The 17767-nt window shown below is 42.8% G+C and overlaps 1 protein-coding gene across 2 annotated transcripts in view; it reads right to left on the minus strand.

Annotated features, from left to right (window-relative positions):
- Positions 1-17767, minus strand: part of sptbn5 (spectrin, beta, non-erythrocytic 5) — a 67732-nt gene that overhangs the window by 7748 nt on the left and 42217 nt on the right. For both annotated transcript variants that reach the window (XM_029729765.1, XM_029729766.1), the window contains 22 exons: positions 15689-15799; positions 14896-15075; positions 14436-14639; positions 14047-14196; positions 13767-13871; positions 11930-12121; positions 10994-11149; positions 10603-10794; positions 10144-10239; positions 9888-10006; positions 9568-9682; positions 7097-7210; positions 6845-6966; positions 5591-5753; positions 5194-5382; positions 4952-5029; positions 4657-4829; positions 4427-4517; positions 2790-2936; positions 2409-2546; positions 629-885; positions 164-350 (listed from right to left, as the gene is read on the minus strand). In XM_029729765.1, coding sequence (XP_029585625.1) covers positions 164-350; positions 629-885; positions 2409-2546; positions 2790-2936; positions 4427-4517; positions 4657-4829; positions 4952-5029; positions 5194-5382; positions 5591-5753; positions 6845-6966; positions 7097-7210; positions 9568-9682; positions 9888-10006; positions 10144-10239; positions 10603-10794; positions 10994-11149; positions 11930-12121; positions 13767-13871; positions 14047-14196; positions 14436-14639; positions 14896-15075; positions 15689-15799 — 3279 coding nt within the window. The remainder of the gene's footprint in view (positions 1-163; positions 351-628; positions 886-2408; positions 2547-2789; positions 2937-4426; positions 4518-4656; positions 4830-4951; positions 5030-5193; positions 5383-5590; positions 5754-6844; positions 6967-7096; positions 7211-9567; positions 9683-9887; positions 10007-10143; positions 10240-10602; positions 10795-10993; positions 11150-11929; positions 12122-13766; positions 13872-14046; positions 14197-14435; positions 14640-14895; positions 15076-15688; positions 15800-17767) is intronic.

The raw sequence follows: 17767 nt of genomic DNA on the forward strand, positions 1-17767 counted from the left end.
ACACACACACACACACACACACAGGTTCAATCAAATCAACCAATACATGCATAACACTTTTTACAAATACATTTCTCACAAAGTTCTTGACAGAAACCCAAGCCCAACGTTGTTGTTAGTATCTTAAATGCAAACTGGAACATTGACCATCCCTGTCTCTGACCTGATGTTTTTTGACCATAGACTGAGTACTCTGTAGGGAGGTTCCCCAGTCTTTGGCGGAGGCAGAGGGCAGTTTGTCCTGGACCCAGACCAGCTCATCCTCCATGTCACGGTAGAACTGGAACAACAGCTGCCAGGATTCTAAGGTCTCCCGTCGGTTCTGCAATGGCTCAGCCAGACTGTTATATCTACAATAACGAAAGTTGGTTAAAATCCGTCTCGAAGGACCATGAAAAAAAAAGTCCCAAAACTTACAACAGTGCAAAACCCTTACAATTCCTTTCACAAGCGCAGTCTCATAGCCATGCAGTATTGGTGTGTGTGTGCTCTATTACATAGTAATAAACGTGTGTTTTGTTAATGTCTCGTACTCTGACTAATATTTAAATGTAGTTGGGGAGAATCAAAGACAAAATATGCTTTGCCAGTATTATTTATATATCTTTGACAAAAAACAACAACTTACCTATTGACAGTTTGGCCTACTCGTTGCTGGATCTCCCGGGCCAGGAAGTTGCCCTTGGAGCTGAAGTCCTTGGCTGTATCCACCAGGCCCTGGACCCTCTCCAGATAGCCATCCACTACCTCCTCCAGGTCCTGTAGAGCCTTCAGCAGCCTGCTGACTGATGGGAGGTCAGTGCCACAGTCCTCGTTGGTTACTTCAACTTCTACGGACTCAAGCCACTCCTCGATGTCGTCCAGAGAACGTTGGAACTGTAAAGCCTGGTGGTAGGAAAGAACAAATTCATAGAATATTTATAGCTTAACACTTTACTTAAAGACCAAGAGCAGTCAAAATGTGTTTTTTCCTGTGTTTTATATCATATTGCACAACAGCTGATGAAACTAACACTGTAAAAGTATGAAAGCATTTGATCAGTGTTATTTCCTAATAGTTGCCGGTACAATCTACACAAGACCTTCTATTCAGCAGGTTTTGCATGGGTGGAGTTTTGGCTTGCCGTGTGACATCAGCAGCCGATATAAGTTAATATAGACCAATAACAAAGAGAGTCTAACTCAGACCACTCCCAGACAGTCCTAGCTAAATTCTTGTTTGAGAAATGTTTTCGTTAAAAAGCTATTTTTGTTTATTTTCAACCATTTTAATGGAAAACTATAAAGGTATTTAATTGTTGCCCAGAAAGGATTTGATATTGAGATAAAAACTGCTGCATTGGGCCTTTAAAGCAGAACGCTTTATTACTTGATTATTTTACCTGGTGGGGATGTTGTCTCTGCAAATACACTACATGACCAAAAGTAGGTGGACACTTGCTCGTTGAACATCTCATTCCAAAATCATGGACATTAAAATGGAGTTGGTCCCCCCTTTGCTGCTATAACAAACTCCACTTTTCTGGGAAGGCTTTCCACTAAATGTTACAACATTGCTGCAGGAACATTGCTACAGGGACTTGCTTCCATTCAGCCACAAGAGCATTAGTGAGGTCGGGCACTGAAGTTGGGCGATTAGGCCTGGCTCGCAGTTGGTCGCGTTCTCCTGGCATTCGCCAAACCCAGATTCATCCGTCGGATTGCCAGACAGTGAAGCGTGATTCATCACTCCAGCGAATGTGTGTCCACTGCTCCAGAGTCCAATGGCGGCGAACTTTACACCACTCCAGCCAACGCTTGGCATTGCGCATGGTGATCTTTGGCTTGTGCGGGGCTGCTCGGCCATGGAAACCCATTTCACGAAGCTCTCGACAAACAGTTATTGTGCTGACAATGCTTGCAGAGGCAGTGTTGCAACCCGAGGACAGATCTTTACGCGTTACATGCTTCAGCACTCAGTGGTCTCGTTCAGCGGTCCCGTTTTGTGAGCTTGTGTAGCCTACCACAAGCTGAGGGGTTGTTGCTCCTAGACATTTCCACTTCACAATAACAGGACTTACACTTGACAGGGGCAGCTCTAGCAGCGCAGAACTTTCACAAACTGACTTGTTGGAAAGGTGACATCCTATGACGGTGCCACGTTAAAAGTCACTGAGCTCTTCAGTAAGGCCATTCTATTGCCAATTTTTCCTATGGGGATTGCATGGCTGTGTGCTCGATTTTATACACCTGTCAGCAATGGCAGGTGTGGCCGAAATAGCCGAATCCACATACTTTTGTATGTGTAGGCGACCAATGAAATTTGATTTTTAGTTTTCATCCATAAAAGTTACATTCTCTTTTACACAGTATCATCTACTGTATCTATCATCAAAGATGAGTACAATACATCTGTGAGGTGCAAATACCTGGTAGGCCTGCTGCAGACGAGATTTCTTCTCTTTACAGTTGTTGAGGAGCTGGTCCCAGCCATGGTTAAGGTCCTTCAGCCACGGTTTGATCTTCCCAGGAGTGGAGTGACCCGCTGCTATCATTCTCTCCCCCTCCTGTGGGTGAACATTGACTCAATAACACTTGCCTAGACCAGTCACTGCTAACTAACTGTACTGTGGGTAACATCTGCCGAGACACTGTTCTCAGAACAGAGGACCTTGCAGATTCAATGAAGGTCCGAGAGCTATGTTATTCTATCTTAATGTGTATTGAGCTGTCATAAGCCATAGGCAAGTACTGAGATACTACTCTGTGATTAATGTGCAGTGAAAGCACTTCTTCAGACTCACACATACCTTAGTAAGAGTGTCAACTCGGTTATGGTTTGCTAAGATCTCAGCCTCAAAGCTCTGGTGTTTCAGTAGTTTAGCCTGGAGGTTGATGGGGTCTCTCCAGCTTTCATCCAGGGCCACTGCATTCCTCTCATTGAGCCACGAGCACACCTGCAGGTTTCAGTTATCACACATTACTTTCAGTGCCTTCAGAAAGCATTCATACCCCTTGACTTATAACCACATTTTGTGTTACAGCCTAAATTCAAAATTGATTAGATAGATTAGTTCTCACCCATCTACACACAATACCCCATAATGACAAGGTGAAAATGAAACACAGAAATATCTAATTTACATAAGTATTCACACACCCTGATGCTAAGAACCTCCAAATTAAGCTCAGGAAGCATCCAATTTTCTTTGATAATCCTTGAGATGTCACTACATCTTGATTGGAGTCCACCTGTGGCCAATTCAACTGTTTGGACATGATTTAGAAAGACACACACCTGTCTATATAAGGTCCCACAGTTGACAGAACATGTCAGAGCTGAAAATATACTATGAAGTCCAAGGACCTGTCAGTAGATCTCCGAGATAGATTTGTGATGAGGCATATATCTGGGGAAGGGTATAAAACAATTTCTAGAGTGTTTAAAGTTTCCAAGACCACACTGGTCTTCATCATTGGGAAATGGAAAAAATATTGAACTACCCAGACTCTGCCTAGAGCTGGTCGTCTGACCAAACTGAGCAACCGGGCAAGAAAGACCTTGGTCAAGGAGATGATCAAGAACCCAATGAACACTGACAGAACTACAGAGTTCCTTGGCTGAGATGGGAGAACCTGCCAGAAGGACAACAGTCTCTACAGCACTTCACCAATCTGGACTTTATGAGAGTGGCCAGACAGAAGCCACTCCTGAGAAAAAGGCACGCCAGCCCGCCTGGAGTTTGGAAAAAGACATGTGAAAGACTGAGATGATAAGGCAAAAGGTTTAGTGGTCTGACGAGACAAAAAGTTTTGGCCTGAATGCAAAGCGCTATGTCTGGAGAACCAGGCACAGCTCGTCACCCATTTAACACCATCCCTACCGTAAAGCATGGTGGTGGGAATATCATGCTATTGGGATGCTTTTCAGCGGCAGGGACTGAGAGACTTGAAAGAATAGAGGGAATAATGAAAGGAGGCAAATACAGGCAAATCCTTGATGAGAACCTACTTCAGAATGCAAACAACCTTAGACTGGGACGAAGATTAACGTTCCAACAGGACAATGACCCCAAGCATACAGCCAAAGCAACAACGGGATGGCTTCAGAACGAGAATGTAAAAATCCTTGAGTGGCCCAGCCAAAGCCCAGACTTGAATCCCACTGAAAATCTGTGGAAAGACTTGAAGATTGCTGTTCACTGCCGCTCCCCATCTAATTTAACAGAATTTAAGAAAATCTGCAGGGAAGTGCAAATCCAGAAGTGCAAATCTGATAGAGAAATACCCAAGACGACTCAAAGCTGTAATCGGCGCCAAAGGTGCTTCTACAAAGTATTGACTCAGGGGTATACTTATGTTTTAGTCTTGCATACCAACCTCATAGACCCACACTAACATTGAGTTGGTTAAAGCGGGCTCATCAAGCAGACCCAAGCTCTCATACCTCATAGCTGCTACCCAGGAACTTCTGGAGTTGTAGAGATTCTTCCAGAGCCTTCCGGCGAACCTTACTCATTTCCAACAGTTTTCCTTTTCTGGAGAGAGGCATGGTTTTTGAGTCAGGTATAAAAAAAGGCAGAAGAAATCATTTCATACACCAAACAATATCTTTGTATTTGGGCAGTCTTTGAAAACAGGGAAATATTTGGCTCATAGTTCATTGTTGGCTTCTACCTGAGCAGCACAGACTTGCTCTTGCACTTGATATTGTCCGAGTCAAAGTGTTTCTGCTGGATCAGCTGTTGGGCGAACCGCTCCACTCCTTCCACCTGCTCCATCTGAGCATCCAGAGTGTTCTCAAACAGGGCTTGCTTTCTCTGGAGGGTCTCCACATCAGATAGAGAACTCTGCAATAATCAATCAATGTCACAATTTAAACAACACATCTGATGCAGCCTTCATAAGTCCTTTAAAAGGCCTACATAAATTCTTCACACATAATTCATGAGCAAATACATTGAGTTCCTACCCCAAGGTCTTCATTGGCTAGAAAGGCCTCCTTGTTACTCAACCAGCTCTCACTCTGCTCCATGTAGCCAAAGAATATCTGAAATGAAAACAAGATATGTAACTTTTTAAAATGTATGTTACCCTTATATTATTAGGTGCGTTGACTGCCAATTAGCATTAAATAAGCTGGAAAACATGCCTAATGTTTGATGAGCTGCATTCACAACATAAATTGTACAAATGTCTCTAAGTTAGGGTTACCTGTAGGCCTAGAGCCTGATCCAGAGTCTTCTTCCTGTTCTGCCAGGTCTGGCTCAGACCCATCTTGGCCTCTTCCAGCTTGGTCAAAGACTTACTGATCTCTGATGATGAGCTGTGTCCAGACTTTACCAGACTCAGGCCAAAGTCTCTCACAGAGTCAATACGCTCCCCCCGTGCATCAATCTCAGTCTAGAACACATTAACACATTTAATCTCTTCCGGAAACATACATTTGCAATTTAAAAAATGGGTCTTATGGGAGGTTGACATTTTTGGGGGATTTTTTAAAACATCACAAGGTTGAAAACCTCCTTTCGTAGTGAGACTTAGAAAGATAAACAGCAAGGAGACCTAGAAAGAGAGCCAAGACAACTTGAATATCATAATCAGTCGTCACCTTCCAGTCTTGATGTTCTACTATGAATCGCTCTGCCTCGTTCTTGCTCTTGGGCAGGCCTTTCTCTCCCATCTCAGAGCTCTGCTTCAGGGTCCAGTCCAGTAGGAGGCGCTGGTTAGCCTTGAAAAGCTGCAGCTGGTGAGCCTCCTGTAGCCTCTCCTTCCTGTAACATCACTTCCTGTTAGTCTCTCTGCCACTTCCCCATACCCCATAATAATACAAGAGGAAATAGATGGTGTCCTAATAGAGCACACACATCTATACTGTCATAATGACTTGAATAATGATTCCATTGTGTCATTTTTGCAAGATCAAAGTACACTATATATACACAAAAGTATGTTTAACACCCTTTCAAATTAGTGGATTTGGCTATTTCAGCCACAAACAATGCTGACAGGTATATAAAATAAGGCACACAGCCATGCAATCTCCATAGCCAAACATTGGCAGTAGAATGGCCTTATAGAAGAGCTCATTGACTTTCAACATGGTACCGTCATAGGATGCCACCGTTCCAACAAGTCAGTTCGTGAAATTTCTGCCCTGCTAGAGCTGCCACGGTCAACTGTAAGTTGATGCCAAGCGTCGACTGGAGTGGTGTAAAGCTCGCCTCCATTGGACTCTGGAGCAATGGAAACGTGTTCTCTGGAGTGATGAATCACGCTTCACCATCTGACAGTCCCACGGACGAATCTGGGTTTGGCAGATGCCAGGAGAACGCTACCTGCCCCAATACATAGTGCCAAATGTAAAGTTTGGTGGAGGAGGAATAATTGTCTGGGGCTGTTTTTCATGGTTCAGGCTAGGTTCCAGTGAAGGAAAATCTTAACGCTACAGCATACAATGACATTCTAGACGATTCTGAGCTTACAACTTTGTGAGATAATTGTGGAAGAACTTCATTGGCCTGCATAGAGCCCTGACCTCAACCCCATCGAAGACCTTTGGGATGAATTGGAACGCCAACTGCGAGCCAGGTCTAATCTCCCACGTCAGTACCCGACCTCACTAATGCTCGTGGCTGAATGAAAGCAAGTCCTCACAGCAATGTTCCAACATCTAGTGGAAAGCCTTCCCAGAAGAGTGGAGGCTGTTATAGCAGCAAAAGGGAAACCAACTCCATATTAATGCCCATGATTTTGGAATGAGATGTTCGACGAGCAGGTGTCCACATACTTTTGGTCATGTAGTGTATCACATTGGGAAAGAGTACATATTTTCAGGATATTTCAGTTATTATTTGCAACACACCTGAGTTTAACGTCCTTCTCCAGCTTCACAAGGCCGGTTTTGACCTCTTTCTGCTTTTTGCTCAGTTTGTCAGCCATCACAGACTGAGCTTTCAGGCGGTCAGCGGTGTCCATTTCTAGTGCCTGGCAAAACAACACAAGACCAGGATGCGATTAGTTGGTCTTCAAATATTCGATTCAATTCAACTATATTTTTCTGTTTCACTGTAAAACGCATTACAGTATATCAGGCCATGTTGTGGCTTCTTCTCACCTTGCCTCTTTCCTGTATGACTCCAGCCTCGCGTTCAGTCTCCTCGTGGCGTCGTATCAGATTCTCCACACTCTCCACATCCCAGCCACAGTCCTGGCCTTGCAGCAGATGCATCTACAATAGGAATCCCAGCAGATAGGAATTAAATACAATGTGATGTGGACACACTTTCAAGACAACAAGGGTGTCATGACGTTGCCCTGTTGGTGAGGTTTATGACCCCATAAATACATTTCCCCCTTTCCTCTCTCTACTCTACAGATTTGACTCTTGGAAAAGCCCTTTGTTAACATAGAGAGTCTGGTAACGTCAAAAGGGTGGGGAACAGAACCATATTTCGGTAATCCAACCAGTTGAAAATATGCGTTGGTACTTAAAGAATATGATGTCAGATCAGTTGTCGTCTGAGACATTATTACTGAAAATAGGATGACATAAACTGTATCTTGGAAAGTCTACACATTCTAGTTATCAGATTCACATGGAATTGTTGTGCAATTTAAATGTTTAAATATGAAACTATTTGTGGAAAGATTAAATGTAACTTTAGCTTCTAAATGAGAGAATTGTTTTCATAAGTGAACTATGCTCAACTCAGTGGCCCCGTCCATGTGAACAGACATTGGTTGTAAACTATGAAACGCGCCCTTCTCTCCACCACTACAAAAGCCTGTTGACGAAAAGTCAACCTTGTGTTCCCGATGATGTGAGGACTGCTGTCCATACGTTTAAAAAGGGCTAATATCAATTACAGAACTAAGCCAACCTCAGCGTGAGCTCTGGTTGTGAATGGTTGAACGACTACAACCTAACGAAATTAACATTGTGTTCCCGGTGACGTGAGGACTGATGTCCATACGTTTAAAGGGGCAAATTTCAACGTGGAGGTGACGATCGACACGCTGGAAGGATGAATTTCGACTATACCAGACAGAATATAGCATGAGCTTATAGTATGGCAACTTGGTATGAACTTTGAACTCTTATTCACTAAAGAAGTGATACATCCTAGACGTCGAGTTAGCAGCAGCAGCTGTAAACGTGGGCTAGGAAAGGACGGACAATCTTTTCAGAAAGACAGGGTACTACAACTTATCCGTTCTACCACACGACGATGGTACTACAACGTGACCGTTCCACCACAAGACATATTCTTCAAAGGACAAGAGAGATCTCTGCTGGGCAACCCAGCCTTCCATCTACGACCAATCTGCTGGGCAACCCAGCCTTCCATCTACGACCAATCTATTGAAGCGCAGCTCAGAGTAAATATTTCTTGCATTTTCCTTCTCCAAATGGGCGGTTATTTAGAATGCATAAGATTCTGTATTTACGATAGCATAGCTTCATAAGGTTCGATAGAGACCCAATCCTTCTGTTCCTCAGTCTTCCCGCGCTTTCATTCAAACCCAACCCCCTTTCTTTGTGTAACCAGCCGTTATTTCGGTTCCGTCCGCTAGGGACGTTTTCTTGTATGACATAATTAGTAATCAATGTATGATCCATCCTGTGTATATGTAATTCTGTGTGATTATTTAGGTATTTAGTAAATAAATAATTAAACCACATTTTTATTGCTGATTCAACTTGTTAGCCAGGGTTTGATAACCAAGAATTTTACAACGTTCAGATGAGACTGAATAAGGTGACGATTAATAATTGACTGCTAGGGCCTCCCGAGTGGCGCAGTGGTCTAAGGCACTGCATCGCAGTGCTAGCTGTGCCACTAGAGATTCTGGGTTTGAGCCCAGACCGGGAGGCCCATGGGGCGGCGCACAATTGGCCCAGCGTCATCCGGGTTAGGGAGGGTTTGGCAGGCAGGGATATCCTTGTCTCATCGCGCACTAGCAACTCCTGTGGTGGGCCGGGCGCAGTGCACGCTGACACGGTCGCCAGGTGTACGGCGTTTCCTCCGACACATTGGTGCGGCTGGCTTCCAGGTTGGATGGGCATTGTGTCAAGAAGCAGTGCGGCTTGGTTGGGTTGTGTTTCGGAGGATGCATGGCTCTCGACCTTCGCCTCTCCTGAGTCCGTACGGGAGTTGCAGCGACAAGACTGTAACTACTACCAACTGGATACCATGAAATTGGGGAGAAAAAAAGGGTGAAAAAGACATTTTAAATAATAATTGGCTGCTATTGATATAAAAGATTACCAGGTCTTTAAGAGTTTATTCGGAAGACAACAGCTCTATAAACATTCTTCCGTGGTGCCCCGACTTTCTAGTTATTTACATTTACATGATTAGTTTAATCAGGTAATATTAATTACAGAGAAATTATTTTATAAAATAGCATGTCATATCACTTAATCCGGCATAGCAAAGACACGACAGGTGTATACTCAAATACTGTACTCTGAAACTGAGATCTGTGATATCTTCTTATGACATCTGTTACAGTAAGTAATACATAAGAGACTTAATATTAAGTAGGTTTTATAGAGAAGGGTTAAGATGAAGCCATTCCAACCTTCTCATTGGCTCTCTCCCGGACTTCATCCAGTTCTCTGATGAGAGAGTGGATCACCAGTGCTGCTTCCAGCTTCTTCTTATAGCTGCTCAGGTTGCCATGGAACTTACTCCATCTGATGGAAGGTGAGGTGAAAAGGTGTTAGAGCAGGTTCAAAAAATATATAATTATACTACAGTATGTGTACAGTACATTACAACTTTTCTGGTTGAATTTAAGGCAATGGAACCTGTGAGCTGTAGAAACAGTTTTCCTCTTGAAGAACAAACATCACCACAGTCATCATCATCAACTAATTTTCTCAGTAGGTTGGGTGTCACCTGTCATTAAGCTGCTGTCTGCGCTGTTTCACTGTGGCCAGTTCGTCACTGTTCTGCCGCTCCAGCCGAGCAGCCAGGTTGTTGATGGCCTTGATGTGAGCATCGTCCACTGTGACTTCCTGAAATAAAACGCACTCAATTACATTTTCCAATTCTCCTTCTTGATAAGGGTCACTAAACTCACCCAAAGTTCCAAGACCAGCAGCGTTGGAAAGCGCTAGTACTGTAAATGCCGTTTGTTCAGAAACAAACTCACCCCAGAGCCTGATCCTCTAAACTCATTCAGTTTCTTCAGCAGCTGGAGCCCATGCTCATAGTCTGTGCCAACATCCCCTATGTTTATCATCACCTCCTGAGAAATAACAGAAAACATACAACAAAGCTATGTGAAAAATAATTATTTCCATGTTTGTGTTTTATATTATCAATATGCGAGACATGCTGACAACTACTGGTATGGTGGTAGCTCCTGCATTCTTCTTGGAATCCAAAGTTTTGTGGTTGCATTCTCATCTAAAGTCTCACGTTGCCATACTGCCTACTCTTGAAAGTTCCTTCATACATTGCTCTTCTAGGTGGTGTGCTCTGACAAAAGGTTGTTGTTGACTGAAGCTTAACACATTTAACACAAACTTACATCTGATTCAAGTGTGCAGGGACTTCTTTTCATAGCTCTTCTAAGACTCCTTCATCGATTGTTCTAGTCCATTCTTACCTTCTGTCTGATCCAGACCTCCACCTGGTCCACCTTCTGCAGGAACTCCAGGAAGTCTCTGTTGTCTTCTAGAACCTTCCCCCTGGCGGCCACCGCCAGCTTCAGCTCCTCCCAGTGTTTCTCCAGAGCTGCAACACTACGACGAACCTCCTGGGACTTAGGGTGATGCAGAGACACCAGCTCCTCACCAGCCTAGGCCAGCACAGGGGTCAGTTTGAGTCAGCTCAAAAATTGATGCATGAATCTCTACGACATATTATGACATTATAAAGGCTCCTACATGCTTATAAAAAGTTTTAAAGGATTATAAGGATGAAGTGTTACTGAACTATGTACTGTAGTTATCGCTGACAAGAAACCCTCCCCAGTGTAGTTTAATAACAGCTCATACCAGCTGCACCGAGTCAATGATTCTGCTGTGGGCGAGAATCTCTGCCTCGAAGACTTGATGTTTTTGGAGCAGCTTCATCTTGGTCTGCAGGTTGCTCAGGTCCACCTTGGAGTCCTCCTGCATCTTCTGCATACGCTCCGACACCCACTCCTCAGCCTGGGCCAAAGACAGACAACATCACAACATGGCTTCATCTACCACAGGCAGACCATGGTTCAAATAGTAATTATTTTCTATAATTATTTCTCTCTAAACACTCCATCTACACTTGATTGAGCTTTTCTGGCGCAAGGGAACTAATGGACTAGTCTCGAAGTGCAAGCCCATCTGGCACTCCAGGACAGCCAGGCTCAATGGGTGAAAGTAGTTGAAAGAAAACAAATAGTATTTGAATCATTGATGAATAAAAGAACTAGACTGCTTCCAAAATGGCCGACCGTAGTTTTCAACGTAATCTACTCACATTCGCATACACCGTTTCGTGGTTGTTTACGTCTTTCTTACCACGTCTGCACACTGGACAGACAGCAGTATTGCGCGAACATGCTCTGGGAACTCTGTCAGAGCGTGCTGAGCACGTGGACAGCTAAACAAGCCAACCGACACTTCCCCTGGCTAGCTGGGCTCATGACGTCAGAGCATGAATATAAAATGTTAATATCTTTAGCTGAGTGATGGAAAAATAATTGGCCTCAGCTACAATTATTTAAATAATTCAATGGATAGTTTGTACTCAAAGGTGATGACTAAAGTGTCTTCTTAGGAATTTTCAAATTGGACTTTTCTATGGGGCCATCTACGGGAATTGTCTTTCTGGGCCAAACATCAGTTAAACTGCAGTACCGAAGCAAAATTGTAAGTGCAGTCAAAAGCGTGCTTCTGGCCCGGAACCCAGGCCCCTGGATTTGAACCCACAAGTGATGTGTGGTACTGTACCTCGGCAGCATTGCGGTTGAAGATGCAGAGCAGCCTGGAGATGGCCAACTCCTCTCTGCGTTTGATTGACAGTCCCTTAATCCTGCTTCGCCTCTCCAGGAGGGCCTTCAGCTTGCTGTGGATGTGGCCGGCTTTCTCACGACTGAAGTCTTCCTTCTTCAGTCTCTCAGCAAGGTCCTTCAGCGATGATATCTAAAGAGCAATGACAGTGCTGTGGTTGAACAGGCTGAGACACATACACAGAACACTTGACAGTGTATGTTTTATCATAGACTATTAAATTCCCTTGTTTGTTTGTTTATTTCCCCAAAAAATTATCATTCTGAAATTTTAGGACTTTGTCAAGCAACTAGTTAGACAATTTTTTTTACCATGAGTTTTGTGTTAATATGGAGTAATGAAAAATTCTCTTCTCTTTTGTATACTAGTGGTGTATTGCAAACCTGAAAATGTGGACTCAGTAGTAAACTATGTAAACCAAATTTGGCACAGAGGTAGATGTATGTACCCTGAATTTTTTTTAAATATATATATTATTATTATTATATGATATTATATATTATTATTATATATTATTATTATATATATATATATATATATATATATATATATATATATATATATATATATATATATATATATATATATATATAAATAATATATATAAATAATATATATATATATAATATAAACGTAACATGTAAAGTGTTAGTCCCATGTTTCATGAGCTGAAATAAAAGATCCCAGAAATATACACAAAAAGCTTATTTCTCTCAAATTTTGTGCACAAATTTGTTTACATCCCTGTTACTTAACATTTCTCCTTTGTCAAGATCATCCATCCACCTGACAGGTGTAGCATATCAAGAAGCTGATTAAACAGCATGATCATTACACAGGTGCACCTTGTGCTGGGGACAATAAAAGGCCACTCTAAAATGTACAGTTTTGTCACATTACACAATGCCACTGAGGAGTATTTCTGTCTATAATAAAGCCCTGTTGTGCAGAAAAACTCATTCTGATTGGCTGGCTTCCCAGTCGGTGGGCCTATGCCCTCCCAGGCCCACCCATGGCTGTGCCCCTGCCCAGTCACATGAAATCCATAGATTAGGGCCCAATTCATTTATTTCAATTGACTAATTTCCTTATATGAACTGTAACTCAGTAAAATCGTTGAAATAGTTGCATGCTGCGTTTATAGATATGGAGCAACCCCAGATTTGGCCCCTAGGGGGCGTAGCAGCCACTATAACACAATCTACATAACCAAGTTGTGATTATCATCTTTCAGATGCAATTGACACAGAGTTGACAGCCCATAATGTTCCAAAGTTAGAGTTAAAAGTGTGATGGCACCGGCGCCCATATTGCCAATATCAGTGGCCATTTTACGTCGTACATGTCAGATTAGCTCAATTGCCACCTTTTTCTGCCTCCGAGTACCACAGAAACAACACTTTGAATGAATAACAGACAAATGTTCATAACAAGTGGCCATGGATGAAATTAATCAAAATATCTGTTCAAATCATGAAAAACATACAAACATGTCTACTTTGATACATCACATTTTGACTATAAATGTGTAATAAAAAAATAAAATGCTTATTTGGGGGAATTTTAACTATTTACTAAAAATAAAGTGTTACTGCTTGACAGACAGTATCTCTCTGAAATGACTACCAATTGTATCTCTTTGAAATCATTACTAATTATCAAAAATTATCCCAGTTGGAGCTTTTAAGCTAAAATGATGTTGGCGCTTTCAAAGTTAAGGACAATGGGATAGTGCACTTCATAAAGACGGACAGCGGAGGATTGAAGGAATTCAGACCTTGTCCTCCTGAGTGCTAAGGAGTTTCTCAAAGGCTTCATGGCGTTTTATGAGTCCCTCTGTCTCATCAACTGACGTCCCCAGATCACTGTTCTTCAGAAGGATCTGGAAGGAAAAACAAGAAGTTGGGGGCATTCAAAATATGAACATGTACTGCAGCATAGGAGAACATTTGTTTTGCTTCTAAATGGATGTAATTGCACCGTCAGGGGCTTGCACTGACAATGTGAGTCTTGAAACAGAGCATATATTCTTTAATTGACCAGCTTTGACCTCTGACCTCTTGTGAGTTGGTGATCTTCTCCATGCTCTCTGTGTCCCTGTAGAAGACCTGTTCCAGGTGGGTCCCCTCCAGGCCTCTCTGTTTCCTCTCCCAGTGGCCATGAAGTGAGTTCCTCTCCTCCTGTAGACCACTTAGCTTATCCTTGACCTGGTAGGAGGAAGACATGACACATTACCAGCTTATTTAGGTACCATTTATGTAAAACCAACTCTCTCATCTTGTATGTATTCAAGCCTCAGAATGCTGGGACAGTAGAAAATATTTGCACAGAAAACAAACATTGAGACATTTATTGGAATACAGAGTGTGTACATGCTCATACAGGGTGTGTAATTCTGCTGCAACTGAATTGTGTTTCTGTGACAAAGATCTATTAAATTGAATACCTCTCTTGCGTTGTGTCTGTCCTGCTCCTGCAGCTCCTGCCCCATGGCCACTGCCTGGTCGTAGGTCTCCTCCCGGGCCACGATCTCAGCCCACAGCTGCTGGTGCTGGGCCAGGTGCAGGTCACAGGTGGCCACATCTCTAATAGACTCCTCCGCTGTCATCCCACTCAGCACCTGGGCACACCACAGAGCATAGTCCTGGACCTAGAACACCAAAATAGATTGACGTTAAAACCAACATGCAATACATACATCGTGTAATATCCAAATCAAATCAGTGTAACAAGAATTAGGAAACTCTTAATGCTGATTTTCTAGACTCAAATTAAGTCTACCCCTGGACTAAAAAGCACGTTCAATGTAGAATCGCCATTGACAATGCTTATTAGTCCCGGTAAAGGCTCAGAGAGAGTTTGCAAACGGAAATGGTGTCTCTAACGGTAACTATTGAGTTAGTTACCGTGTTGAGGAAGAGGTAGCGTTGGCGTGCCCGTTTGAGGTCTCCCTCCCTCTGGTCCATGTGGAGGCGCAGCTTCTCCCAGTGCTCCACCACCTCCTGCTGTTGATCCTGCAGGAGAACCCTCATCTCTGGGGAGCACAGGTCCAGGGTGGAGTCTGCCATATCCAGCAGCTCCTGGAGCTGAGAACAACCCATATGATAGGAAGATTCATAGGAGATGGACAATGAAGACATGCAGGCAACCCCCACAACTGGCCTGGATGGTAATTTGAGCGACCTGTGCGCCACAAGATTGTGTTAGCCCGCTGGGCTAAAACCTAGACAAGTCTCAGGCAAGGTTACTTATCACACAAGCGTGGCTCACAAAACCACTTCCATTACAGTAACAGGAACCACTGAGTGGAATATCCTCAAAGAAACAGCTTAGAAAGCCCTAGCTCAATCGTTAGCGAAAGAAAATGGAAGAGTATGTGACAGTTTTATACAATTTATGGTCCCGTGTGGCTCATGGTGTTTGCAACGCCAGGGTTGTGGGTTCGATTCCCATCGGGGACCAGTACGGAGAAAAAATGTATGAAATGTATGCATTCATGTATGTAAGTCGCTCTGGATAAGAGCGTCTGCTAAATGACTAAAATGTAAAATGTATAATATATAGGGCAAAAAAACCCATCTAAATTCTGGGTTAACGGATTATCATTGATTGTATTGTTGTGAAAGCGAGTCAATAAAACAATAAAAACATTTGTTCACAAAAGTTGTGGGTAAACTATTGATGTGTTGTGTTCAGTACCTGCTGCTCGTTCCCTGCAAGCACGTGGACTAGAGCCTCGTGTTTACGAAGCTGCAACAGCACCCCTCGCAGGTCCCTGGCGATGTCATCAGGAATGCTCTTGTACCTCTCCTGAAGTGGTTGGAGAGAGAGTGAGGGGGGGGGGGGTGGAGTGGATGAATGGATGAAGACAGAGAGGACACAGACAGAGCATGAATCACACAAACTCAATAATAATTTATCAGCATGCATTTGCTAAGCAGTAGTGACATTTATTTGCATTAGACATAATTCAATTTTACCCTCACACTTAATTTACATGGTGTTCTTTCAGTGAGCATTACACAGCTGACTGGTTGTATGAGTCAGATCAGTGCCTTAAATTAAGTTGATGTCCTGACACCACATTGATAAGCAGCACAGTAAACATTGTAGGTCAAGACTGATCATTTTATATGAACTCTATATGAACTCTGAGCAACGCTGAGCCTCTCTGCAAGGCACTGAGCTATTATACACTATCGTTCAAAAGTTTGGGGTCACAGAAATGTCCTTGTTTTTGAAAGAAAAGCAATTTTTTTTGTCCATTAAATTGTTCAGAAATACAGTGTAGACATTGTTAATGTTGAAAATTACTATTGTAGCTGGAATTGGCAGATGTTTTATGGAATATCTACATAGGCGTACAGAAGCCCATTATCAGCAACCGTCACTCCTGTATTCCAATGGCACGTTGTGTTAGCTAATCCAAGTTTATCATTTTAAAAAGGCTATGTGATCATTAGAAAACCCTTTTGCAGTTATGTTAGCACAGCTGAAAACTGTTGTTCTGATTAAAGAAGCAATAAAACTGGCCTTCTTTAGACTAGTTGAGTATCTGGAGCATCAGCATTTGCGGGTTCGACTACAGGCTCAAAATGGCCAGAAACAAATAATTTTCTCCTGAAACTCGTCAGTCTATTCTTGTTCTGCGAAACGAAGGCTATTCCATGTGAGAAATTGCCAAGAAACTGAAGATCTTGTACAACGCTGCGTACTACTCCCTTCACAGAACAGCGCAAATTGGCTCTAACCAGAATAGAAACAGGAGTGGGAGGCCACGGTGCACAACTGAGCAAAAGGACAAGTACATTAGTGTGTCTAGTTTGCGAAACAGATGCCTCACAAGTCCTCAACTGGCAGCTTCATTAAATAGTACCAGCAAAACACCAGTCTCAACGTCAACAGTGAAGAGGTGACTCCAGGATACTGGCCTTCTAGACAGAGTTGCAAAGAAAAAGCCATATCTCAGACTTGCCAATAAAAACAAAAGATTAAGATGGGCAAAAGAACACAGATTGGAAAAAGTGTTATGGACATACAAATCTAAGTTTGAGGTGTTCAGATCACAAAGAACATCATTTGTGAGATGCAGAAAAAAATTAAAAGATGCTGGAGGAGTGCTTGACGCCATCTGTCAAGCACGGTGGAGGCAATGTGATGGTCTGGGGGTGTTTTGGTGGTGGTAAAGTGGGAGATTTGTACAGGGTAAAAGGGATCTTGAAGAAGGAAGGCTATCACTCCATTTTGCAACGCCATGCCATACCCTATGGACGGCACTTAATTGGAGCCAATTTCCTCCTACAACAGGACAATGTCCCAAAGCACAGCTCCAAACTATGCAACTATTTAGGGAAGAAGCAGTCAGCTGGTATTCTGTCTATAATGGAGTGGCCAGCACAGTCACCGGATCTCAACCGTATTGAGCTGTTGTGGGAGCAGCTTGAACGTATGGTACGTAAGAAGTGCCCATCAAGCCAATCCAACTTGTGGGAGGTGCTTCAGGAAGCATGGGGTGAAATCTCTTCAGATTACCTCAACAAATTGACAACTAGAATGCCAAAAGGTCTGCAAGGCTGTAATTGCTGCAAGTGGAGGATTCTTTGACGAAAGCAAAGTTTGAAGGACACAATTATTATTTGAATGAAAAATCATTATTTATAACCTTGTCAAAGTCTTGACTATATTTCCTATTCATTTTGCAACTCATTTCATGTATGTTTTCATGGAAAACAAGGACATTACTAAGTGACCATACATTTTTGAACGGTAGTGTATTTA

Source organism: Salmo trutta, chromosome 33, assembly GCF_901001165.1.
Source record: "Salmo trutta chromosome 33, fSalTru1.1, whole genome shotgun sequence".
Lineage (NCBI taxonomy): Eukaryota > Metazoa > Chordata > Actinopteri > Salmoniformes > Salmonidae > Salmo > Salmo trutta.